The sequence below is a fragment of the Trachurus trachurus genome (assembly GCF_905171665.1).
Source record: "Trachurus trachurus genome assembly, chromosome: 20".
Lineage (NCBI taxonomy): Eukaryota > Metazoa > Chordata > Actinopteri > Carangiformes > Carangidae > Trachurus > Trachurus trachurus.
The window spans coordinates 5820251-5846731 of NC_139911.1; the positions used below are offsets into that span (position 1 = coordinate 5820251).

Genomic DNA, 26481 nt, shown 5'->3' on the forward strand with positions numbered 1-26481 from the left:
TGGTGAGTCAGTCACTATAAACATGTGTCTAATATTTGTTAAAAGCCACAAAAGGGTTGTTGTTTTTTCTACTAGAGACTCAAAACTTTGGATACCACACATCAAATATGAGGGCTGCACAAGTAATTGTATAATTTGTGCAATATCCAGATCACAGGAGGTGTAGTTTAAAAAAAGGTGTAAACGGACATGTTTGTTTGCTACAAGACTCAACAAAACTATTTTAAATGAAAATGAAAAGTAAAAATGATATTCAACTGAAATGGTAATAACCTCCTCATACAATCACAATATAAAAGTTTTTGTACATCATGCAGCCCTGACACATCTAAAAGATGATTAATCCTCCAACTTTAAAACTCCTTCAGCTGTCAAATACATAAACAGACCAGTAAATAAATCCATGGACACTAATCAGCACTTCTCAAGTCTGATTTTATTCTGTGGGAAACATTAGTCTCGTACACATCTAACTCGTTGGTGCAGTACGACAGACAGCTACTCGGTGCAGCAGCGCCTACAGTTAATAATATATCCATGTTTACAAGCAAAAAATAATGAACAATGTTAAAAAGATAAATATTAGTTTCAGTGTAAAGCACAGCACGCAGTTCTCTTAACTTACTGTAACAGCAGAGGAACTGTATTGCGTCAGTCGTACATAAATATGCTGAACCTCACACTGGTTCTAGGCAGAAACACACACTGGTTGTTGTATTTTTTTTTTTTTTACAGCAGATACAGTGTCTATTCTGTCCTCGTGCAGCTCTGGGCTCAGAGCCGGCCTAAGCAACTGGAGACAGAGAAAGTGCAATTTAAAATCGACGGTGACACCAAACATCCAGGTCAACAAGGACACACACAGGTGCACGACAGGACAGGTGTGTGTGTGTGTGTGTGCGTGCGGATGTGTACGTATGTGTGTGTGTGTGCGTCTGGTATTAGGAGCGCTGCGGCGGAGGCTAGGTTACAGTTCATGATTTTGTCGAGACGAGACAGGGGGAGGAGGAGGAGTGAGACCGAGGGAGATGACAGACAGGAAATGAAAACACGGCTTGTGTCGAGCTCTTCAACAACACTCAACAAACTCGACGCCTCACAGACCTTCAGTCTTAACACACAGACTGGACATCGCAGGCCACCGTACAGGGCCGGGGGACCTTCACATGGCTACCGAAGCGTCCGACTCTTTAGGCCGGATGCGGACGACGTGCTCCAGCTGTCCGGAGTCGGAGACGTCGTAGCTGGTCTTGTACTTGGCCAGGATCTTCATGAGGGGACGCAGCTTCAGCCACCACTGCTCCTTCGGGATCCTGTGACTGGAGACAGACGAGGAAAAACATCAGCTCTGTGTTTATTACGCTAATTATAACACTATCGTTCATGTCTGACGGGACAAATGTAATGTTTTCTTCTGACTGGGGAGCAGACGTTCCCATCTGGACAAGATTTTAAATGATCAAACCGGCATTTGGGATAATTCACATGGATTATCTTCATCAGTTTTTCTCGTGATTATTTTATAATTATTATCATTCTGAATTGATTTGAACCATAAAATGTCAGAAGACAGTGAAAAGTGTCACAATTAAGAAGCAAACACTGGAGAATGTTTGGTATTATTATCTTCAGTTAATGAAGATTGTTTTTTTGTTGATTGACATGTGTTGATTAGACTAATTCCTTATGCTCAAAATATAAATTAGTATAATTTGCATCATTGATTTTCACACAGACGCTCTGGTTTTTAAGTTTAGTGAAAGATGCCCCACAATTTCTAACCCCATTTCTGTATTATCCACCGTATAAGAACTTTCTTCAGACACAGCTGATCAAATGTATGAGCACTATTAAAGACAAAGTGAAACAAAAAATATACTTTTTTCATATTATAAAGCTGTGTCACAATAGCAAATATGTATGAAATGAATATCTTCACTTTTTGCGACTCTTAAAGGGATAGTTCAACATAATCTCTATAGTTTTACGAGTAGGTACGTTACGGGATTTCTTGGTTTCCCTCATCAAACTCATCAAATACACAATCCAACAACTCCAAAACGCTCTGGTGGACAAGTTGTGACCTGCACATTCACCACGCTATGAGATAATAACAGAACGTTACCAGACAGAGTTGTTTTAGAGGGAAATTCATGCAAAACCGCTGATGCGCATTCCCATCGGGGACAGTTTTTGGCAAGCAGTCTCTGCATTTGCCTCGAAAACAACTCTGTCTCGTAACGTTCTGTTATTATCTCATAGCGTGGTGAATGTGCAGGTCACAACTTGTCCACCAGAGCGTTTTGGAGTTGTTGGATTGTGTATTTGATGAGTTTGATGAGGGAAACCAAGAAATCCCATTAACCTCCGTAGCGTAGCTCTGAGCAGCTCACCGCTCTGCTCTGCCATTCTAAAAATAGCTTGCACTGACAATTAAAGGAACCTATTGCTATGACTATAGGGATTATGGCAATGGGCCAATTTGCCAACATGTTGAACTATCTCTTTAAACTGGAGGCATGTGAACACACTTGTACAGTCATAGTGACAGTCTGGTGCAACAACATCACAGTATTGAGGTATTACTGTAACTCTGAGTTCAGTAGTGCGCGTGATACGTACACAAAATCTGTCTCCTCCTTGAGTTGTACGACGGGTTGGAAGACCAGGGCCCTGCGACGCATCCCCAGCAGACAGCAGGTGTCTTCGGTGTTCGCAAACACTCGGCCTGAGGCGAGACAACAGAGCTCAGAGGTGGAACCACAGGAGAGAAGTTCAACTATTCCCCTCACGTACGTACGTAGAGAGAAGAGACAGTACGTATCGTACAGTGTGTGTGAGGGGTTGTGTGCAGTGATGATGACTCTCTTAGAGCTTGTAGAAATCCTAATAACTGTTCTGTATGGATCTACAGGAGAACTACGAATGGATGATGAACAGAAAATCTAGAAACTAAAATTCAAAGCTGTGGTGATAAACACCGATCAGCCACGACATTAAAAACCGGTCACCACCAGTGTTAATGTAGTGGCTCATCAGCGAGGAAGGCGTCACTACTAATAAAAGCAACTAAAGCAACATAAAGGTGCCGTAGACGCACAGAGAAATGTGGGGGCAAAGCAGAACAAAAAGAAAACGTGTGCTCATCCTTGAAATGTTGCTACTCGTATAAGCATGGTGGCTGCTGATAAATTTTGACAAGCTAGAGACACATCGTAGCTGCGCCCCACATGCGCCCGGACAGGCTGTGTGCTTCTTCAAGATATGGCAGGAGGGTGGAAATGACAGACAGGGACATGGAGCTAAATATAAACATGGAGATGGTCATGGAGCCAGCATGAAAAAAGAGGATTTACCTTCATCTTATGTCATCCATGTGTATGGGAAATAGACATAAAAAAACATAGAAGAGGAGTTTTAACTTTAATTAAATCCTTGATACAAACATATAGTGTGTGTTTTTTTTTTTGGAAAGACAAACTTTTGATCAGAAGTTATCAGACATTACTCAGCTGTTAGTGTTATCCATCAAAAAAAGAAAGAGCATTAAATTAGACTACAGGGTGTGAATGATCAATAATTAATTTCCTTCACGAGGACGAAAATACATCAGAGTATCAGACGGTGACTCCATGACAGATCTGGGTAAAAGGTCTGCTTCACAACGGTCACGTCTCTGTAGGGAGGGAGGATCAGCGACTACCAGTCATATCACACAGGTGCAACATGGACCTCACCTTGTCTGAACGTCTCCACCAGCCTTTTGGAAATCCACTGCATCGCCTTGGCGGAGATCTTTGTCCCGAAGTTACGGTCAAACGGAGACGGCGCTCCTCCCTTTCAAAAGGAATCAACACTTAGATGCTATGGATACACTGAACAAAATGTAAAAATGTTGTCAAACTGATATATTTTCTGCACAAAAAGCTCAAACTTGGTTCAAAAATGTGTTTGAATCCATCTTATTGAGCACTTCTCCTTTAAGTTAAGGCATTTTATTTTTGAAAAATTACCTTTATAAGCCACCAATCTCTGGATTTGTGATTAATTGGGTTACAGATGTGCATTTCTTGGGACATGGTGGATCATGGACCAGAATCCCAACCTCAGAAATCCACACTCTAATAAAAGCTTTTCAAAATAAAAGTGCAAATTGTGTGTTTCAGTCCGTTAAACCCAAGAGTTTTGCTGTGTCTTGCATATGAGTTACTGTACTTTTTTGTGTGTATTTTCTACTGACTTGCATATTTTCTATCCACAGAAGAACAAAAACAAGGAAAGATGAAAAAATTATTATACAGTATGGGGGAAAAAAAGACCAAATTCAAATCAGATGCACCAAGACACCGGGCAAAGTTTTCTTTAAAAAAAAAAAAACATATTTAAAAGGTGCATATTTGTAGATGTTGTGTTTATGTTTCTTAACATTCACTAATTTATATTCATTATTTCTTGTCTGTATCCCATTACTGGCTGCAGACACAACAGTTTCGCCTCAGGGACCATGAAAGTTTTGTTTAATCTTGTTTTATCTCCGATAATCTCTAGACGCACGGAGCCAAAACACAACAAAGCACATACAGCAGGAATGAGACTGAGTAATTATGGAAATACCATTCCAGACACAAACATGGAAAACTCCTCATTAAATCGTCCGTAGTCTGGAGGAAGTGTTCCCTTCCACTGATCATACTGTGTGTTGAGCTCTGCAGTACCTGCTGCATGTGTCCCAGCACATTCTTCCTGCAGTCGAACACTCCCCTCCCTTCTTCAGAGTACAGCTGGTAGATGAAATCTGTGGTGTAGTTGTCATTGCAGTTTTCGTTCCTGCAAACGCACAATCAAACAGATGGGTGAGTAAAGTCTCAGACTCTGTCGCTGGAGGTGCCATTTATATTATTTCAACATCAAATTGTCATCTGTTGATCTGGCGGCATCGGCATCAGATGTGTTTATTACACAAGCTGCTTAAAATCAGATTCTGGGAGCTGGAAAGAGTGGATTAAAAAAATCTGCAGTAGCAGCAGCAGCAGATCAGCTACATGTCTGGTCTGTGCTGAAAAACACTCACATTTATCTGAGCTGCAGGCTCTTTGCACATCTTGTAATATCACTTTAGAGATGAGGTTGTGAAATTTACTAGAACCATCTGCACTGAGGTGATTTAAACTGTCATTATCTCACCTGAGGACCAGTCCTCTCTGAATGCTCGTCTTCATTTTCTCTGTCAGATGTTCAACGTTGGCCTGTGGGAGGAAGAGGAGGAGGAGAGGACAGTACATGTGAGTGATGCTGACCACCAGATGGCACTGCTTAGGTCTAGGACTCATTATCCAGCCTGAACGCCCTCTGCTGGACGAAGCATGAAACTGAGCCTGAAGCCTGTAGCTGGGGAAGGTAAAATCAAGTGATGCATGACTTCATCATCTTTGCTCCAGTGTTTTTAAAAGTTCATGTGTCACCTGCAGGTCTCTGATGTCAAACGGCTCCTCGTAGATGTAGGCGGCGTCCGCTCCAGCAGCCAGGCCTCCCACGCTGGCCAGGTAGCCACAGTATCCTCCCATGGTCTCGATGATGAACACGCGTCTCTTGGTCCCACTGGCCGACTGCTTGATGCGGTCGCAGGTCTAATGCAACATGCATATATATATACACACTCACAATGTTAGTGCATGTTAAGATACTACTGCGAGCTAGGCATTGTTAAACTTGTGTGTCAATGCTGTGAGCTGAGCTACCTCCAGTTAAATGTCCCTCAAAGATTACCACAACAAAGTGTCAAATCAAACGAGATTAGAGGTTCATACTCTGTTTAAATAAAACATTCCACATGTAAAACAACAACAGCATGACACTCAAATCAAGGCCGACATGCTTGTTTATCAGTCTACACACGAGTGAGATACTGTACATCTAAACACTTTCAGGCAGATACAGGCTAAAATAAAAACGCTGCTTTCACCAGTTAAGAGACTGGAGTCCTGCATAAGGATGAGAAAGCACATCACATGGTAAACGTAAGATGTCACTTCTATGTGTAAACGTTTAAAACAAGAAAACTATACTTTCTACTTGAACAAATGGTGTTTAAAAGTGTATTTTTTTAAAAAGTCCAATGCTGATAATCAGTTTGATATCAGGTGACGGTGATGGCAGAAAAGCGTGCACAGATTTAAACACTACGACAACGTTAAAGGGGCACTCCTGCTTGTCTAAATTCCCCAAAATGCAGCTTCTACTTCTCCTTAGATCCTGCTTGCCTTGATATTGGTACGTTCCATTTATCTCGGAAGTTGAAATCCAGAGCTGTGAATGATGTCGCATCCAGTTATGAGTTGATGACAAGTCAAAAAAGCTTTGTTATAGCTCATAATATTGATAATAATAGTATTATAATAGTGATAGTTTGCATATGAAAGCAACATGACAACATGTTGAGCTGCACATCAATGTGTTAATTTGACTTATTTGACGACCAGATTGTGGTAAATTAACAGTGTATTGTTCAGCTTTTATTCTGTTGATGCACAGAGCACAAGGATCTTTGATTGTGAGCTCGAGGTCATAGGCAAGGCAAGGCAAGGCAAGGCAATTTTATTTGTATAGCCCGTTTTTACAAACAGTTTGTCTCAAAGGGCTTTACATGGCATCGTAGCAACATCCTCTGTCCTTAGACCCACACATCGACTGAGGAAAAACTCCATGGAAACCATTTTAACAGGGAAAAACAGGAGAAACCTCAGGGTGAGCAACAGAGGAGGGATCCCTCACCCAGGACGGACAGATGTGCATAGAAATTAATACAAATTTCCAACTTCAAGGAGCATTTCTAATGATGTAGACGACTGGGAACTTGGAAAATCAAACTTCCGAGATCGACTGGAACGCACTTTTTCTTGAAAACCCCACACCACCAGTTTATGGCAGCTGTTTTCAGACTGAGTAGCACATCTCATGACTTAGTGATATCAAATGGAGTGCCTCTTTAAAACTGAACACATACCAGTTAATGTCAGAGCTGTGATCAGGGTGAGTTTGGGGTTAGATTAAGGGTTGTGTTGAGGTCTACAGAGCTGCAGCTAATACTGCAACACTTTACTACACATCTGCTTTTCACAGCCTGACTCTTGTTGATTATCAGCACTGGACCTTGAACTTCATCATGTGTCATTTATTTTCAAGCTCTTTGCATGAGCATCTTGAGCAGAAGCGCTCATAGAAGCTGAGAGCCGGCGGCGGGGTTTGAACTGCCTTACCTCCACGATGGCATTGAGGGCCGTGTCTGCCCCGATACTTAGATCAGTGCCGGGTACATTGTTACTTATGGTGGCAGGCAGCATACACATCGGGATGCAAAACTCCTCATAGGTAGCACGAGCCTCATACAGCTGCAGCAGACTCTCAAACGCCTGAAGCGGCAGTATAATGAAAAACGCGTTAGAGCCACTGAGAGGGGCCGAGACCACTGAGAGAGAGATAGAGAGAGAGAGAGGTGAATCTCTCTCAGTGTGCTAGAGCGTGTATCCTGCCTTTTCCGGCTCTTTCCGTGTGATAGCGGCTATGGCTTCCCTTTGGCAGATAGAGGACAGGGTGACAGGAGTGTGAAGAAAAAAGAAAAAAGAAAAAACAAGAGATGGAGAAGAAAGTGAAAAAAAAAACAGGGAAAAGAAAGGACGACAGATACAGCAAAGAGTGATGGAGGAGAGCTAGAGAAGAAAAAAAAAGTACAAGGAAAGACGGTGTAGGACAGATGGAAGAAAGACAGGAGGAGACAGAGGTGAGACAGATGTGAAAGGCCGTTCGTGAGCCTCTGCAGCTCAATGATGCAGCGACGCCGAGTAAAGCCTACAGTACAAAACGTTGACGGCCATATCTGCTGTGGACGAGCAGGCAGGACAAGCACTGATCGAGTCTGCACACACAGGAGGAGGACGGGGGAGATGATGATGATGACGGTCAGGCCAAAACACACATGACTTTAAATCTTGTGTTACTGTATAACTTAAGTTAAACTGAAACGATCAAATGCTTTAAATAAAACAGCAAAGATCAGTGATGCTGTGTTATCTGTGTTGTGTTTTTTATACATCAGTCTTGGCACAAATATACAGTAGGTGATGTTAATGAATGAAGTCAGTGGTGGAGCTTCATTATTAATTCATTAATTCACTAAAAGATGTTACACACAGTCTACAGGCCAGTGTGTGTGTGTGTTAACGGTGCTAAAGGTTGTTAGTTTAGTTTTATAACTAATAACTACCTACATTCATGCTGTTAACCAGTCATCTTGTTGTGTTAATGACATGTGGGAGGGTGGGGTGGGGGCACAAACACACAGCTGCGAGGGCGGAGAAGAATCGCGGGCAAGGGCAGGCAGAGCAAACATGGCGGCCACGACACTTGGAGTATCTCAGTCACAGCATGCCTCCATGTTGTCACTCACTCACTTACCTGATGGGGGAGGGAGGGAGGGAGGGACGCTACTCTGCAACGTGGCCACGCAGCACAGACGTCACTTCATCAATCGTCTGTCTGCTCTGGATTAATAATGTTTTTAATTTAGTATTTTGGGGGGTTTGTAGCAACCCAGAACGTAATAACGGCCAGTAACGTAATAACTGTCAATTATGTAATAACATTGGCCATTTTAAGTGTAATACAGCCAGTAATGTAACAACTTTTTTACTAGTTAAAAAACTTTTGACAGTTGTTACATTACATTTTCAAAGGGTTTTTTAATACTAGGCCAATAACGTAATAACTTTTTTGCCAATAATGTAATAAGATGTCCCATTATTGGACTAGTTAAAAAACTTTGGACATTGTAATAACCAGTTATTACATTTTCAACGAGTTTTTTAATACTAGGCCAATAACGTAATAACTTATTACGTTATAACTTATTACATTACTGGCTTTATTTCATTTAAAATGGTCAAAATTATGACGTTATTGGAAGTTATTACATTATTGGCCCATTATTACGTTTTGGGTTGCTATAAGGTCAAACTCAATTTTTCCAGACGCCATGTTCAGAGTGAGCGAGTTCTCCCTTCTTGAAACATGATTGGCTGGCTGGCTGGCTGGCTATGTAAGCATGTGTGTGGATGTGTTCGGGTATTGTCTGCTTGCGTGCGTGCATGTGTGTGTGTTTTACATTTATATATATATACTGTATTGTGTGTGTGACGTGTATCTCTACTCTCGTCGCCAGCCCCCATCACTTACAGTAGTGATGGCGTTCAGAGCCGTGTCAGCGCCAATGCTGAGGTCTGAGCCCGGCACATTGTTGGAGACAGTGGCTGGGACCATGACCATGGGCACACAGAACTCGTCATATTTCCCGCGCGCCGTTAACAATTCCAGCAGTGACAGCAAGGCCTGCAGGGCAGAGCCAAGGGCTTTAGTGTCTGCAGGGGGGCAACTCCTGCCAGGGAGGGGGTGGGGGGGTTGGGTTGATCTGGGGGTTGAGAGGTGCTACTGTACTTGCCACAGGGAGAATGGAAAGACAAAAAAAAGTGGAGGGTGCCAAGGGGAGGAGCCAGGTCTATCACAACGGACAGCAGCGAAACAGACAGGTACCACTCCACACACACACTCTCTTTAAAAAACACACACATCATCTGTACAGTACATACACATGAAACTCATTTACTTGCATACGTCACAGGAAAAATCAAAGCTGGTGGGCGTCTAAGTGGGAGTGCGTGAAATGGCTGGAAGAAAAGCAGGAGCTCTCTGTTTCTAAATAAAAATTCAATAATTATATCATTTATATTTCATGTATGTACAGAGCTGGGTTTCTTTTAATAAATAATACATAAGCCTCCAGTTGAGGATCCTATGTTCCTTCCATCTATATCTATTTTCAGCGCTGAATGTAAACAGTGAAGCAACGTTCACTGTTGACAAATGCTGCGTTTACTCCAATTTGTTCTACTGCTTCAGGTTTGGCAGAGAAAAGACTTTGAAGCATGATTATGTACACGACTATGCATGGATCCATATAGTGGCGTTTATAGAGGGGATGATACTGATGGAAAGGATCAACATTAACTATAACATACAGTCTCTATATGCACATTATGACATTATAATTAGCAAAGCTTCAAACGTTACTGTGGGATTTTCTCACTATACAAATGAAAAAATATAACTTTAAATACTGTTTGCAAGCTAAAAGTGCTAATAAGCTTATTTATGGACAACAAAATATGAGAATGTAGCTTTATTATTAAATAAAGAGTAAGACAAGCTAAATGGGACAAAGGAGTTTTGAACGTACCTCGAATCCACCAATAACTAGCAGTGCATTTATGTTGTGCATTCGCATCTGTTCTGCAATTTTTTCAACGTGCTTTGCAGGAAGAGTTCTGACGGCAGGAAACAGCAACAGGAAACAACAACATTATCATCAGTTCACAAATTGTTTTTGTTTTTATCAAAATAGGGTGAGCTATTTGTTAGAACTTTACCTTTTGGTTCCCAGTAGAGATCCACCCTGTCCCGTCCATCCTCCGACATCAGCCCATTTAATCTCCTTAATCTGTGGGGGAGATGACGGAGGCAAAGTCTCAGAAGAAGCACTGACATAATATTTTAAAATACTTGAGCCTTTTTTTCCGACCTTTTCCTCCCGTTATCCATGTGTGCTTGTTTTAGAAATCTTAAGCTGCGTGTAAGTTTTTTGCTTTTGCTACTTGGCCGACATCCACAACATTAACAGCTGTTTAATCACCACTGGTCTAGAAGAAATGTTATGGTTTTCGGCATCAAACTTCATTTTGTTTACTCACCGACAGCTGTTTCCACTGGTTTAAAGCAACAGCAATCCAGTTAGCATGCTAATCAGATAGCTGCAGTCGTTTTGACCCGTTTCATCTCTTTCCAATAGCAACAAATGTAGAGTCTAGTCTCTGAGGACATGCTCAGACACACTGTGTTTATCTTCTGTTGTCTGTCTTGTTGTGGTTAAGCAAACAGCTGTTGATGCTAACGTTAACCACGTAGCAATAGCTTTATTTGAAAATATCTCCTTTTATCATTTAGCTGTTGGTTCATTTATCACAAATCTTAAAATATTCTAAATCTGCACTAGTCGCGTAGTTTCCAACTTGTCCTCCCGACGGTGATCTCAGAGCAGAGACCGTTGGGGATGAAAGTTGATTTTGTGGACACACTCTCTTCTGTACAACGGTGGAACTGCACCAATGAAAACACAGAGAAGTGCAGCAGAGAGAGCCCCAAAGCACTGAAGTAAAGAAACTCATTACTCCCACTGGTGTAATCTTCTATGGGTCAGTTGAAACTGTCTGATTTCAGATGACAAGGACACACACACACACAGGGTGTTGTTAAACTAACCGGTGATATGAGACGCACTGAGATAAACGGTCCAGATTTGGCTCATTCAAAGAGCAGCACTTGACAAAAGACCTGTCCTGAGAGGATTTAGGGTTTCTCACCAGAGGATAATAAGAGTGAGTGTAAAAAACAGTTTTCCCAGTCACAGAGCCAGAACATAGTCAGTGTCTCAGATGACAGCTCATAGAGCAAGTTTACACAGTACAATACAGGCTTTACACCTGCTGCTGTGTGCTTTTACTTTTCATCCAAAACGCAAGACTACCTCCATCTCAATTTTGACTCTGCTGCCCTCTGTCAGATCACTGTGGTACTGCAGCAGCTTTGGGGGAGAGCAGAGCAGAGGAGGGAGAGCCAGTGTGGGAAATTGGCTTACATCAATCTGGACAGATTATCCCCCGGGTTTTCCCTGATTCTTCAGTCAGGGAGCTAACAGCGATTGTGCACTGCCTGACTCTCATCAAGCTAAGCCAATTCTCTTTCAGTTATTGCTTCAAACATGAGAGTAATACACGCCAGTTTTTTTTTTTTCCCTTGCTAAGCTGTTACAGCACATTTTTTAATGAATATATCAAGAAATCTCAGACCACCCAGGAAAATCTACATCAGTTAAGGATGTCACGATTATACATTGTCTTGGTACAATTATTGTTAGAGAAATAATCACGGTATTACGATTATCACTATTATTATGCATTTATTAATTTCACAACACTATGAATATACAATATAATTACATTACTCATTGTTTACACAAATTATTTCAAGTATTTATTATGTCATATAATATACGACCAATTATTAATCACCCAGAAGAAGTGTTTGAAATATTCAGGTCATAAATTGTTAATTATACCAAATGTTTACATTTATTTTAATCGTTTTTTGTTTTGTTTTTAATTACAAATGACAAGCTAACATTTAAATTCCTACCAATTCAATGTTATGTACCTTTATTTTGGCGCACATCTGCCGATATGGTTCCAACATCATCTTTTTTGGAAGGTTACGTATTTAGGAATCTTTACGATGAATTAATTGTGGCGTTTAATACCACGATTAATTGTGAAAACAACAAGTAATCGTGACATCCCTAGTAATGCACAGGTACCCACCTGTCCTTTGTAGAATCCCTCGAACCCATCGCTGACAGCAAACATCTTGTGCCCTTCAGAGATGCCCACCCTGACGGCTGAGCGGACGGCAGCGTTCATACCTGCTGCAGGAGCGCCGACGTTCAGCACGGCCACGTTGAAGTTGCTCTGAGTAAACACATCATAAGAAAATGTAAGTAGTTTTACCATCACAGTAAATACGGTTCATTTGAGTTGATGCTGCTGCTGCTGCTGGACAGTCGTTGAAGCTCTCCAGAGTGGATCAATAAACAGCTCGTGGTCTGCGCTCAGCTGCATGCTGGGCCTACAGTGGTCATTATCACAGATGCAGGGGGGAATCAAACCCTGAGGCGAGTTTCACAGCGTGGAGCCTGACATGCTGCCTCCACACCTCACTGATCTCCAGTGTGTGCTGTCTCTTTTGGAGCTGCAGCAGCAACAGCAGCAGCAACAGCAGCAGCAACAGCAGCAGCTCCTGGCAGGGTTGAACAAGCCATCCCTCAGCGGGGAGCCAGATGTCATCTGATATCACTGAACAGCAGACCTGCGCTGAGCAACCTGCGGGCTCACACGAACACATCAGCGACTACAGTTTTTAGGCCGCAGAGCAAACACACACTGGGTGAGACAGCAAACCTGTGAAATCTGTTTATTTTTAACAAGTCACCTTAGTCACAAGCCACCAAACAGCTAAACTAACACGCTGTAATTCATCTGCTCACAGATATATAATTCACGTATTTATAGGGATACTTTCCCTTGCCTTGTTTTGTGTCAAGGATATCTCTGAAAATAGCAGCAGCACAGAGCATCACGACTGCAGTGGCTGAGTCATTATTCGTAGGCAGATCCTTAGGACAGTGTAATAAAAAATTAAACACCTCAGTGTCTCAGGGAGGCTAATTCGACTCTAAAAACAACCTGCACTCCAGGCATGGTGGGAACTGCTGCTACCATGTGTTAAAAAAACAACTACAGCTTAGTGTGTCTGTGTGTGTGTTTGTGTGTGTGCGCGAGTGTGTGTGTCTACATCTGCTGAGTTAAGGACTGACGAAGCTGAAAACACTGTTCTGACAAAGTAAATGTGATGATGTCATGCGGCGACTTACAGTTGGCAGTTCACACTCTGGTTTACGATGAGCCAGCAGCTTGTAGGTCTTCAGGTTGTTTTCAAAACTCCTGCAATAAAACACAGCAGGTGCACGGCATACGTTCAGTGTCACGATACCTGACGTAAAGTGACGTGTTTGTTTGGTTTAAGACCCAACAAACATCACATCCTCAGGTTTAATCACAATTTTTGTCCATATGATCTCAATATGATGTTTTTGCATATTGTTAAACCAATCGGCTCCTTTTTGTTGACTATATCAGTCTGGTGTTGTGCTCTTTAAAGGGATACTTCATCCAAAATCGATAATTCACCAATTGTCTACTCACCCTCATGCCAACGAAGGGTTCGGAGGTCCGGCTGGCAACGGATTTTCATATAATGGCGACGGATAGAGTTCACTTTTGAATTGTCCAAAACACACACTATGAAACATCCAGATACCTCCATACTGCTCGGCCGTACTGACCCAAGTGTCCTGAAGCCGCCACATGAAAAAGTTGTTCGGAAAAAATTATTTGATCTCTGTTTTTAGCCTTGTTGTAGTAGTAGCTCCCAGTGGCTCTGTTGATGTTTATGAGCAAGATTTGCTGCGATCCCCCATCCACTTCCAAAGTCTCTGGAAGAACTACGAAGTTCTTCTTTCCGTCACTGCTTCCATAAATGGCCAGGTGTAGGGGAGGCTACTCGGAGTTCTTCTGTTCGTTCATCTTAGTAAACCATGGATGTAAACACGGAAGAACATCTCGCAGCAAATCTCGCGCAGGCACTGGGAGCTACTGCTACAACAAGGCTAAAAACAGAGATAAACTTTTTCATGTCGCGGCTTCAGGACACTTGGGTCAGTACAGACGAGCAGTATGGAGGTATCTGGATGTTTCATAGTGTGTGTTTTGGACGATTCAAAAGTGAGCTCTATCCGCCACCATTATATGAAAATTCGTTGCCAGCTGGACCCCGCCTGGAACTCCAAAAGCGTTTTGATGACTCCGAAAGTTCTCCAAACCCTTCCTTGGCATGACGGTGAGTAGAAAATTGGTGAATTATCATTTTTGGGTGAAGTATCCCTTTAACAGAAGCAATGTCAGTGTCTTGATGTAGAGTGAACTGCTGGCTGTGTTACATCTGATTGGTCCCAGCCAGCCGTCACTCATACCGTACCTGCCCCGAAGCTTCACGGCCTCCTCAAACCGTTTCTCGTCCATGGCCTTCTGCACCTCCTGGGTCTGGGAGAGGAGAAACATCAGAGTGTTTTTTTACTGTCTGAAGCAGCAGCAATAATTCATACAGTGTCTTTCCTTTATGTACAAAAGAAGCACCAAGTTTCATATCAGTTCAAATTATCAAACATCTGCCGGCAACGCCTCAGATATTTGAAGTTGCCTATCATGAATAAAACAATCAGAAACTCCTTCCTGCTGTGAGGAGACAAAAACAAAACAAGAGGAAACATGTCATCATCTTCTCCAGCGGAGGATATGTAACCTTGTTTTGACCTGTAATAAAACTTCCTGCCACTTAAAAAGCATCTGAAACCAGTGTTGAGACATTTCCCACCACCACCCTCTCCTCCTCTGTCAGTCAGAATCTAATCATGTCGAGCGAGTGCAACAACAAAGCTGCTTTGTGTGTTGCTCTGCACATGGGCTGCTATTACATCATCATCATCATCGCCATCATCATCATCATGCTGGCAGTCATTGCCAACCCTGCCAAATGCTTGGGATAATCATTAACCAGACACAACTGCCTCTCAAACAATACGGCTCTCTTGTGAACATTAGTGGCACTCCAGGCCCAATGGGCTGTGCTGTTTGTCATCATTACTTAAGCCCCTCCAACCCGTCCCCGTTGACTCTGCCTCTGTGATTCCTGCACAGTCATTTCTGAGTGCTTGTGTTGTGTTGGTACGTGCTTTGCAGAATTCCTTCTCTCCCTCCTCGGCTCCTCTGCTTTTGTAAACGTGTGTGTGTGTGTGTCTGTGTGCGTGTGTGTGTGTGGCAGCGTTGGCTCGTCTCCAGCCCCCAGTCCGGTACTTACCATCTGTACACACTCCATCAGGGGCAGGCGCACCGATTGGTTCCCGCACAGAGAGACAACACAGGCTGGTGTGTTGGCTGTGGTCTCCAGAAGGGCGAGAACGGCCTCCACACCCATACGACTGGCCTGTATGAACACACACACACAGATTTTTAAAAAACCATGCATCATCATCACGATCAAAGCTTTGTTTGTTTATCTGTTAACCCTCTTCCTCTTTCCTTTGCTGACATTTTTCTAACATTTGGAGTCAATTCTCCGCCATATTCATCTTTTTCTCTTGCTTTGACGTGAAGTGATCTGCTGCTCACTGTCTGTGATGAAAGCGCTTCACGTGCTGAGCCATAAATCTGCTAATGTGCTTAGCCTAAAACCTGGAGCCATTTCTCCTCGTCCACACGGGATTAAACATGAAAAGCTCTGGACAAACATCTCAAATGAAGAGCACAAAGATAAAAAGCTACATACTGTATCACCTTTCACCTTTTTAATACTGTATTTAATGTATCTTGTAAGTGCAGGATCAATATTGCAGGTAAAGAAAAAGACAAATCAAATATCTGTTTTCTATCAGGGAAGCAAACCAACAATTATCTTGATTTGTCAATTAAATGTCAGAAAATAGTGACACAATCCAGGGTGATCTATTAGACGGCATGTTTTATTTGATTATCAATCCAAAAACCAAATATAATCAGTTATAATAATCAGTTTTCATCACCAATGAACCAATTAAACAAGATTTTCTCTGATCTCTGACCTTTATGCAGCAGGTGCATGACAACAGAGAGCAGGCTTTCTCATTGTTTCTGGACTGTTTTATGATTGATTTATGATACATTAACCTGTTGTTCCTGTTTTGTTATTATCATATCTAAGATTTTTTTAAATCTATTTATTATCCTTTCTGTAAGTCATGTACTTGTCTATATTTATATTATCTAAGTTTGCTTTGTCTGTCTTAAACCATAAATAATCAATCCTGATATTTGAGAAACATACGTTTGATAATTTTGTTAGAAAAAAGACTGAAATAATTAATAGATGATCACAAAAATTGCACTGATGTGTGGTGAACGTACCAGGATGCGGTCAAAAGCAGACGGGGTCCCTCCTCTCTGCACGTGCCCCAGGATTGTCACTCGCGTGTCGAACCCCAGACACTTGACAACAAGCTGAGGGAGGTTAATAAGATGCACAAGTACAAGTTTAAGCAGAGATCGTGGCAGCATGTTGTGTTATTCCTCTAACAGGAAACAAACACTACTGTAAAATGTAAACTACTGATTCTGATTCATCTCAATGATACTGATTCATCTCATCATGCATATTAGTGAGTGACACAGCTAAAAGTGGAAATCACAGTAAGTACATCTGCAGTAGAGAGAACTGAGAAACATGCAAAACATCCACACGTACTGTACGTAGTGCACAAAACGGACACATCACACTCTGAAACACAAACACAACAGAGACGCTGAAGAAAAGGGGAAACAGCAAAGCACAAGCAAAGCCATTCTAATTTTTCAGTCATGTTAGTGGAGGGCGAGCTCCCAGCTTTGTTTTGAATAATCCCAGAAGAAGATCCCAGGAAGACAGGAAGTGCTGCATTAAACTGAAATGTACTGTCAAAACAAAACAAAACAAAAAAATGTTTCACTTTTGTTAGTGTGAGGTCAAAACACACTGATAATGACGACTGTGAATGTGTCAAAACATATTCCATGAAGTTGCAAAGTGAGGTTTTAGTCGAGTATGTGCTGTATGTGTGTGTCTGTGTGTGTCTTACAGCTGTGGCAGTAGTCTGGTGAAAGCCGTCTTACCAAAAAACTAGCGAGTGTGTCTGACAGAGCATTCCAGAAACACAGCAACAGAGTCAAAGCCACACCAGGGCAGCAGTACAAGTAGTATAGAGGTGATACAGGAGGGCAGTCGAAGCTGGAGCTTGCCACACTCTTTTTTTTTAGAAACACACAGCTCTGTACTTACATTCTTAATATTGTCAGTGGTAATGGGCTTGTTGTTATGATCAATCGCCCCTTCGGCTACAATTATGATATTCAGCCTTTTCATCCCTGCTCGGTTCTACAAGGAGGGGGGTGGTGGAGAAACAACATGACAGAAAAACTCAGACCGTGGCTGTGACGTGGGCTTTCAGAAGCACGGGGGCCCGACGACGACATAGACAATGACGACAGCAGCGCTTTCATAATAAAAGCCTAGAATAAATGTCACTGCGGCGTCTGTTTGCACTTTGTAATCAGCAATATCCTGCCGGCTTTTATTGCTTGGTGTTAACTGCATTATCACAGGCTTAGCATCCTGAGGAAAGAGAAAATTACAGAATATCCAGGCCAGTTGTTGTTGTATTGTAGTGTATTGACTCCCATCAGTCGGGTCTCCATGCTTCTGGCTTCCCCTTTCTTTACACTCAGGTACTCACATCCTTGACAATACTAGAGGTTATAGGCTTCCCGTGCCTGTCAAGGGCTCCCTCTGCAACTATGATAATGTTCAGCCTCGTGCCTCTGGAGCGCGTCTGAACCATACGATAAATATTTCCAAAAGCAGGGAAAAAAACAGAAAAACAAAAAAAAAACACAATGAGACACAAGACAACTGAGACTACACACTTTCCTCTACGTCAGAAAATCAGGACGTTCTCCTTCGAGAAAGACACAGAAGTTATGAAGGATAATAACAACTTTTTGTCAGGTAACAGGAGATTACACAACATGGCGGCTGATACGATACGATTCGGTTCATTGGGTTTAACTGTGGCGAGATCAATGAGATCGTGTTACCGCAGACAGTTTTTGACACATTTTGTCCTCCCAGCCGTCCTCTGGGGGCATCTCAGGGATCAGCACCCAGTCCGCCCCGCATGCCAGGGCGCTCACCAAGGCCAGGTAGCTGGGATAAAAGCACACAGACGGGGACAATGTGTATATAAACACAGGTGATAACGGTCTATGTTTGTGCCTCGGGAATTATGTTGTTGCATCTGCTATCAAACGCACTCTTACCCACAGTGTCTGCCCATGACCTCCAGCACAAACGTCCTCTGGTGACTGAAGGATAAGAAGGGAAAATGTGACTTTTTTGACATTTTTTGTCATTTAATTCAAGTGAAAAAGACAGGAATGATTCCTATCCCTTCTTAATTTCTCTCTTGATACTCTAACGCTCTATTTTCAGTCGTGCATGACTTCATATTTGTTAAAGATCAACAGTATGAAGTAGTAAAACAAATATTTCCATGTTTATTTTGCCAATAAGTTTCCTTATCTTCAGCTCACTCACCTCTGTGCGGTCGTCATAATTGCGTCCACCACCTCGATGATTCTGTGCAAAGCCGAGTCGGTGCCGATTGTCATGTCAGTTCCACAGAAGTCGTTATCGATGGATCCGACCATCCCCACGATGTGAAGGGCCGAGTACTTCTGAACGGCATCGGCCTCGATCAGACCTGGAGGGAAGAACAAGTCAGAAAACGAGCTAATGTCTCCTATGTGTTTTCTAAGATAGCTCAGTCTGGTCACTCTCATAAAACCACAGAATGGACAGAAATAGAAACTTTTTTGTACCATATGAAACATGAAACCCCTTCAGATTAACTGTGTGTTTTGAGGGGAAAAAATGCTGTTTTTCATGCTGGAGATTATCTCTACTGTCAGGAATGTAAGACTTTATCCTGGGCTCACTTTCATACATATTTAATCTGACCATACAAATCTCCTAAATTTACACCAGGTTTAGCATGACAACTTGTATGCTTGCTTCGTGTTGTCTATTTAAAGTAAATGTTAAATGCTAATCATAAAGTTTTAGTGCTAAAAGATGAGATAACATACATCCACTCTTGCAGGAGGTGGTTTTCCAGATTATTTGAATCATGTTTACTTTAAATGATGTGGCGAGAGCAGAAAACCCAGCTTCATTTACATAATAACACCACTTTAGTGTGGATTAGTCATCCCATCACAGAGCACAACCTAACTTTCACTCACTTCCTATGTGACAGTATGACAGGTGCAGAAAGTTGCAGACAAGTCATGACGGAAAAGTTTTGTTTTATCAACATTTCAAGTTTAACCTAGAAACAGAAACAGTGTCACTGTGATCAGAGTTGTGGTTTAGTTACAGGTTTTTTCAGCTGCATCAATACACCCATCATTAAATAAAAACGGACAAAGAGGAGTTAATCTCTCCGCGGTACAGTACCTTGCTCCACCAGCTCTCCCAGCAGTCCGCTCCACTCCTCTCTGAACAGGTTGGCTCCCGTCAGACTCCCATCTCCACCGATCACACACAGGTTGGTGATGCCGCGCTTCACCAGGTTGTGAGCGGCCTTCAGACGCCCCTTGTGGTCACGAAACTCTTTGCAGCGGGCGCTGCCGATCACAGTCCCACCCTGACGGCGACACAGGCGAGAATTTATTCAGCTTTAAAATCCCTCAGCGCTTTGACTTCCTGTTTTGTTCATCTCAGTTCTGTTTACTCCAGAATGAGGTTCAGTGTTTTGCTTTGCAACGCCGTCACATGAGTAACTATGAAAACAATCGCTTTCTATTTTAAAATGTTTGATTATGAAACAGAAATACACAGATGAGGTAGAATAGATGTCCTGTGATATGTGTGAGAGGCTGCCCATGATAATTACTCACTACTTGCAGCATGCTGGAGACACTTTCCCATGTGGCTTCCTTTATGTTTTCCCCGCCGTCCACCATACCCTGATATCCCTGATTTAAAAAAAGACAAATACAAGAAAATAAACACAAGAGATTTTAAAATAAACATTCAAGAAAACATCAGTAGATTGAGTTCACATAAACTAAATAAATATCCCTGCCCTCTTGCAATACCACACACAAAGTGATACAACATGTCATGTAAAAAAAAAAAAGTAATAATTATAGTCATATGGATGGCTTAAAGTTTTCCTATCCAGTGTACTGTGGTACCTGAGTGGGAGGAGAGTTTCACATCAGGCATCTGCCAAAGCCTCAAGTCAGTTATGTAACATCGCAGCCAGCGAGCACGACCACCACACACACACACACACAGATACAGATGTGCTGGGATCACAGGATGAGCAAGCAAAAAGCTCCTCCAACATCTGCTGCATCCCTGACTGCATACATGTAAAACTGGGACACACAGCTCTGTCGTGATCTGTAATATGTGAGATATCTCCCACATTATGTCGCTGATAATGCTGGAAAAACATTTAAATATTTAAAAAATATGATACAATTAAAGATATTACACAAAATAGTGGCTGCAAGTCGTATATTTTTCTGTTTCTGGTCTAGCAAATGAATTGTGCAAAAAAAAAAATTCCTTAGTCATGATGACCACAACATTTTGGGCTCACCTCGTGAATGAAATAAACTTTTGCCCCCACATATAAACCCATTCGAACCACAGCACGGACAGCAGCATTCATTCCTGGAAGACAGAAGAATTAAAGAAAAAATAATTACATCTATATTCAATAAAAACGACATTCGTGCAAAACAGCAATGCCGTGTTGAGCAGGGTAAACAAAGTCGTAGCTGCTGCACAGAGAGAAAAAAAAACTCATAGCAAATCATTGTAAAATCCTGATTTTCACAGCTGTTCCATAGTTTAAGCTCCATGGATATTTATTTAATCTCTGTCCCCAAAAAAATACTGCATGCAGCTGTAAAGTTTCAACTCCACCTCTCCACATATTTATGCATCTTGAAAATGTGTGACAATGTTTGTTTTGATAGTGCATGCAGAAGCACAGGGTTATGACTGTTTATTTTTTTTCTTCCTCGTCTCGTCACAGTAATAATAACCAACACCACATCTCCATGTTTGGTCAGAAAGTCTCTCTGCTCCTCCTGCAGCCTCTTGGTCAGTCTGAGTAACATTTAGTTATAAAACTGCTGCTGCTGCTCTGTGGCTTGAATGTTAATGGGCCAGGTTATTAGTTTAAACCCCCCGACAGTGAGAATAATAGAAAAAGCTTTACCCACAACAACACTTAGACAGGAACTTGGCTGATTGTGGGAGATATAAACAAGAGAAGAAAGGAGGCCGAGTTAGTTTCCTCTGTGTGTGTGTGTGTGTGTGTGAACTGGTGAAAGCTACAGCTGTCATGGCTGCCAAGTTGAGCTGTTACTTAGCAACTCAGGTTTTTTAAGCCAGCGAAAGAGAGAGAGATCTGAATAATAGAGGGAGGAAAAAACTTTAGTGGTAAAGTTTAACTAGGGAAAAAAGTTAAGAAGTTTTTTTCAACGTGGAAAGTTACAGAAGCAGCGGAGAGAGGGAGCAGCTATTCACCACACTGAGCAGTGACCTGTTACTCCGTTACATAACCCTGTTCAGATGAGCAGTCTGAGCAGTCTACTGTAACTAAAGGACAGAGGATCTGAATGTGAGTGAGACAGAGAGTAAATTCAGATGTTATTGAAGTCCCGTGTCCTGCTTCTTCTTTCTCGTCCAGGTTCAGTCTTTGTCATCAGAGCGGCAGACAATCGCGAAGTTTGCCCACCTCGTTCTGCATGACTGACACTTTCTCGTCCAGAGTGGGTGAAAAGACTAAGCCAAGGCTACACAATGCCCTCTGACACTGACGTTCAGCTCCTGTCATGCATGCCACAGCCTCATTGGTTTGCTCTGGGGCCAACTCTGTTTCTTTTTTTCCCCCCTCTCTACTATATGCTGCATGAGTGTGTGTGTGTTAGTGTGTGTCCTAAAAAACCACCAACCACATATCGATTCACTTCCCCTGAGCCAGACAGAACAATGACTTAGCAGCTGAGTATGAAGTGCAAAAAAAAAAAAACACATGCACAAGTTGATTTCAGATTGAAGACATGTCACTGCATGATTTACAGGTGAAATAACACGAATCAATAGTTTGCACTGTTACACTGTCATGCCTAATGGAAGAGGTGAACACAATGGAGCCACTGTCAATATTGGTTATATTACAAGAGGCGATTTTCCATAACTCAAAAAGATGCTTTTCTATAATGCATCAGCTATGGAAAGTCATCTCATTTGATCCTTACCACTTGCACTGTATGATGCAAAACAGTCTGAATGTGTTTTTTGTTCGTTTGTTTGTTTGTTTTGATGATGATGATGATGATGATGAATCAGAGTGTTGTGATAAGAGTTGTGATTTCATAACAATAAGATAACAGATCAGGAGTTGTGTAAAAGGAGTTTGCATGTCCTAATACAAACACATCAGCAATCTCAGTGGTATTCAGTTGAAATATTTAAAATATAGATAGATATAAAGAGGAAATTATGATTTAAGACCAGAGGTTGTGCTTTATGGGGATTTTTCTGCTACACAAACCGACTGGGCTGCTGTAGTAGCTACCTGTATTACATTTCTATCTGCTCAACTGTGCAATGACACTTCACTGGTTATTATAAGAATATAAAGATACACAGCTCTTTATCGTGGTTTAGTTACTGGCCTGGTAGGAAGCGTGTGTAAACCGCACTACAGTCAAATGAAGAGCCGAGTAGGTGAGTCACACGGAGCCACATGACGAGGGTTTCCCTCCCTGACTGACGCACGGTCTGCTGGGTAGAGACGCAGCGGGGATGGATGTATGCAGCTCATCACGTACACAGGATGCAGGCTAACTCACTAACCCGGCATGCTACAGTACAGTACAGGGCTAGTGTAGTATAGGAGGACCCCCATACCCCCCTGCACCACACCACGGTGGGGAGCCGCAATGCAGTGCGATGCAGTCACTGTCTTGTCTTGATTCATCCTCCTTTAACTTTAATCAGGTTGAGACGGTTCATCATTAAAAAAGGCAACTTAAGCTTCTCAGTTGTGATAAACAGTAAACCGGCTCGGCTCGGCTCGGCTCGGCATGCATCGACCTTGACAGCTTCCTTCCTGTGTGTGCGTGTGTGAGCATGTCAGCACAGCACACACACCAAATCAGTGACACAGTGTGACAGTGTTGATGCTGTTAGCACCGATGCTAACCAACTGGCGGGCGGGCTAACTGAATGAATGGTCCCTCCAACTGACAAAAAAAATGTCATAACATACAGCAAAGCCGGGGCCTCTTCAAGGACAGTGGGACATCTCAGAGCTGTAAGTTAGCCGTGTGTCCTCATCGTTTCCCCCCCGTGGCTGGCTGACACAAACACGGATGCTACGGTGTGATGGGAAAGTGTCCTATTATGTGTGTGTTTTTATTTTACCTTGAGCATCCCCTCCGCTCGTCAGCACCGCGATGGCTTTACCCGCTCCCGACAGGTTCTCAAAGAAGATCTTCTTACTGTCCGGCTGCGCCATTTTCACAGCGGTTTTACGGTCCCGTTCGTCGTTAAAATAGTTACAAATGTGTATTTAAAAAAAAAATGTGCTAAGGAGAAGATGATGAAGGGCACCGGTCGGTCGGTCGGTCGACTCGTCCGCCCCCTGTACCAACGTATGCCCGCTATCCTCTCTCCTTCCTTCCTCCTGTTCCGCATCTATCCGCCGCCGATCAGCAGCAGGGCAGCAGAGTGATTGACGTCTCAGCGGACCAATCAGAGCTCGGCGTATGTGGCCCGGTTTGATTTTGAACCAATGGGAGGGGTTGAGACGGATAAGTGGGCGGGGCGTCATCGTGCAGGATCTCAGACACGTCGTTTGGGGCATAGACATAAACCCACCTAAACTAAACTACACGCCACGGTAAGTTTTTTGTTGTTGCTGCTGTTGTTGGTTTTTGACTGAATTCCTCATAAGCAGCAGCTGAAAACGGCTCGAAACAAGTCACAGTGTTATAGGATAAATACATATTGCTACAGTCACTGTGACATGACATCATGGAATAACACTGATTGAAGTGGGGACAAATGCTACATCATTGTCACATCCATGTTATTATAAGGATGTGTAGCCTACACCAGCATGAGAACCTGAGAAAAATGTCCTTCAAGCTTGGTACATATCAATTCAGCCATACACTCCTCTTACTTTGAATAAGGCTTCTAACTTTCTTTTTGTTTTTGCATAATGCATACTATAGCCTATGTTCATGTCTGTTTTTTATCTTTGTCACAATTATGGGCCTCAGCTGTTTTGCCAGTCCTCATAGTTGTTTTTGCACATTTCAGTTTACTTATAACTTTATAACTTACCATTCTTGTCCAAGATTATCAGTAGCCTACAACAGAGTCATAGTTTCACCAAAGTCTGTTCAAAATTGCATCACTGAATTAACTGACTGTGGTCTGTGCAGGAAGTGCACTCGGTGACATTTATTTTCTGAGATATTTAGAGAGCCACCCCCCGCTGACTGATGTTGGTGCATGAGAACATCTGCTGGGCTTTGAGGTCTGACCTCATTGCGGGTCAGATTCTACAGTAAATTTGCTCAAAATCCCTCCTGACAAACATGAAACTTGCAGCTTGTACACTGATGTGTTCAAGTGCTCAGCTTAGATCTTGTCTCACTGTCTCCATCCAGTGGCACCAAGAACAAATTACAAGTATTTAGATGTTGAATGTGCATTTTAAGCCAAAGTCACTGATTCAAGAACTTTTACTGTAGCCTACAGTAGGTGAGATATTTCCATTCGTATGTAATAGGACATGGAGCCTGTTAGCTGTCTTACTGTATCTAGATCGTATTGTCTTTCTTTGGTGTCAAGTAGGCTTATGTGTATGTCTGATACACATTTCAAAAAAGGGAGAAGGACTAGGTCTGCATTCCTCAGGACAGAGATTGTGATTTTTGTCCCTGGAAAGATAAGAGAAAGAAAAGAGGAGGGCTGGTTCTCAGGAGTTTGATTTAACAAGTATGGAAAAAATGGTCAAATTCTCATGTCAATCAAAAGTGTTTCAGGTCTGGAGTCGGATCTTAATTTGTAAATGAGTGTCTCGCAGACACACTGGAGACAACTCACCTTTGTTTTGATTGTTTCTCTGATAACTTGTCTTATGAACCAGATGTTCAGCAGCTGCATTATTCTCAGAGGAGTCCTCCTCTCCATAACAAACTGAGGATTAACAGCACATCTCTGAGGGGCTGGGAGCTGAGCTGTCTTAACATTTACCTGTTTGTTTTTCTCTCTCTCTAATTAAATTCAGATGTTTGCTGACATAAATCCTTCATCTGTGGTGGAAAAACAGCCAAAGTGTTCCAGATGTATGTGAATCTATGTTGTGTGATCACCACATAATCACAATCAACATTCGTGTCCCAGTTAACATCTGTTCATTGTTACAGTTAAAATCCGCTGGTGAAAATGTAAAAGTTCCGCATCACGACTGATAAGCTCTCCATTATCTGCAGATGCTGCTGCTCCACTCTTGCTCGTGCCTCATGAGAAAGCGAATTGCTTCCGTTACATCGGCAAAAAACCTTCTTCTTTCCCCCCTCTGGCATTTACAGCAATCATACGGTTTCCCTCCACGGGGCTGCTGAGAAGACGGGCTTTGCTGGAAAGTGCAGAAATGAAGCTGCCAGCTGGAAACTCGAGTACAGCCTCTTCATTTTGTATTTTATCTGTGCTCATCATTTTTTCGCCTTCAGGTTTTTGCTTCACATAACATGAAAGCTCTGTATCTGTCAAATTATGTCATCTGCTACAGTGCAGTGTGTCATCCGACTGCAGAGAGAGACAAAGGAACATTCAAAATGACAGAGAAATTTCACTTCATGAGATGAATAGATGTGTAATTTCTATTTTTGCAGACACAACATATTGCATATGATTATTTATAAACTAGTGCAAGTATCAATTACAGCATTAAGTGACAGAATTTTTAAGCTTGTGATTAACCACTCAGTTTTATCTCCTATCCGCTGAGGTGTAAACAGCCCAGAGAGAGCTCCG

General features: G+C 42.3%; 1 protein-coding gene across 3 annotated transcripts; it reads right to left on the minus strand.

The window, feature by feature from the left end:
• Positions 1-462: 462 nt before the first annotated feature.
• pfkpa (phosphofructokinase, platelet a) lies at positions 463-24126 on the minus strand. 3 transcript variants are annotated; one of them, XM_083995141.1, is made up of 23 exons: positions 23854-24126; positions 21011-21084; positions 20298-20375; positions 19855-20044; positions 18934-19099; positions 18657-18701; positions 18435-18543; positions 17620-17715; positions 16713-16805; positions 15631-15756; positions 14752-14816; positions 13589-13658; positions 12480-12626; positions 10476-10546; positions 10286-10373; positions 9229-9381; positions 7257-7409; positions 5463-5627; positions 5185-5246; positions 4716-4827; positions 3738-3837; positions 2623-2728; positions 463-1319 (listed from the first exon to the last, which is right to left on the minus strand). In XM_083995141.1, exons 1-23 carry the CDS (start codon positions 23945-23947, stop codon positions 1163-1165), a joined length of 2520 nt encoding a protein of 839 aa, XP_083851267.1. In that variant the 5' UTR covers positions 23948-24126; the 3' UTR covers positions 463-1162. The 3 variants fall into 3 exon arrangements, with proteins under 3 accessions (XP_083851267.1, XP_083851266.1, XP_083851265.1); XM_083995140.1 differs by lacking the exon at positions 9229-9381; XM_083995139.1 differs by lacking the exon at positions 7257-7409.
• Positions 24127-26481: the final 2355 nt, after the last annotated feature.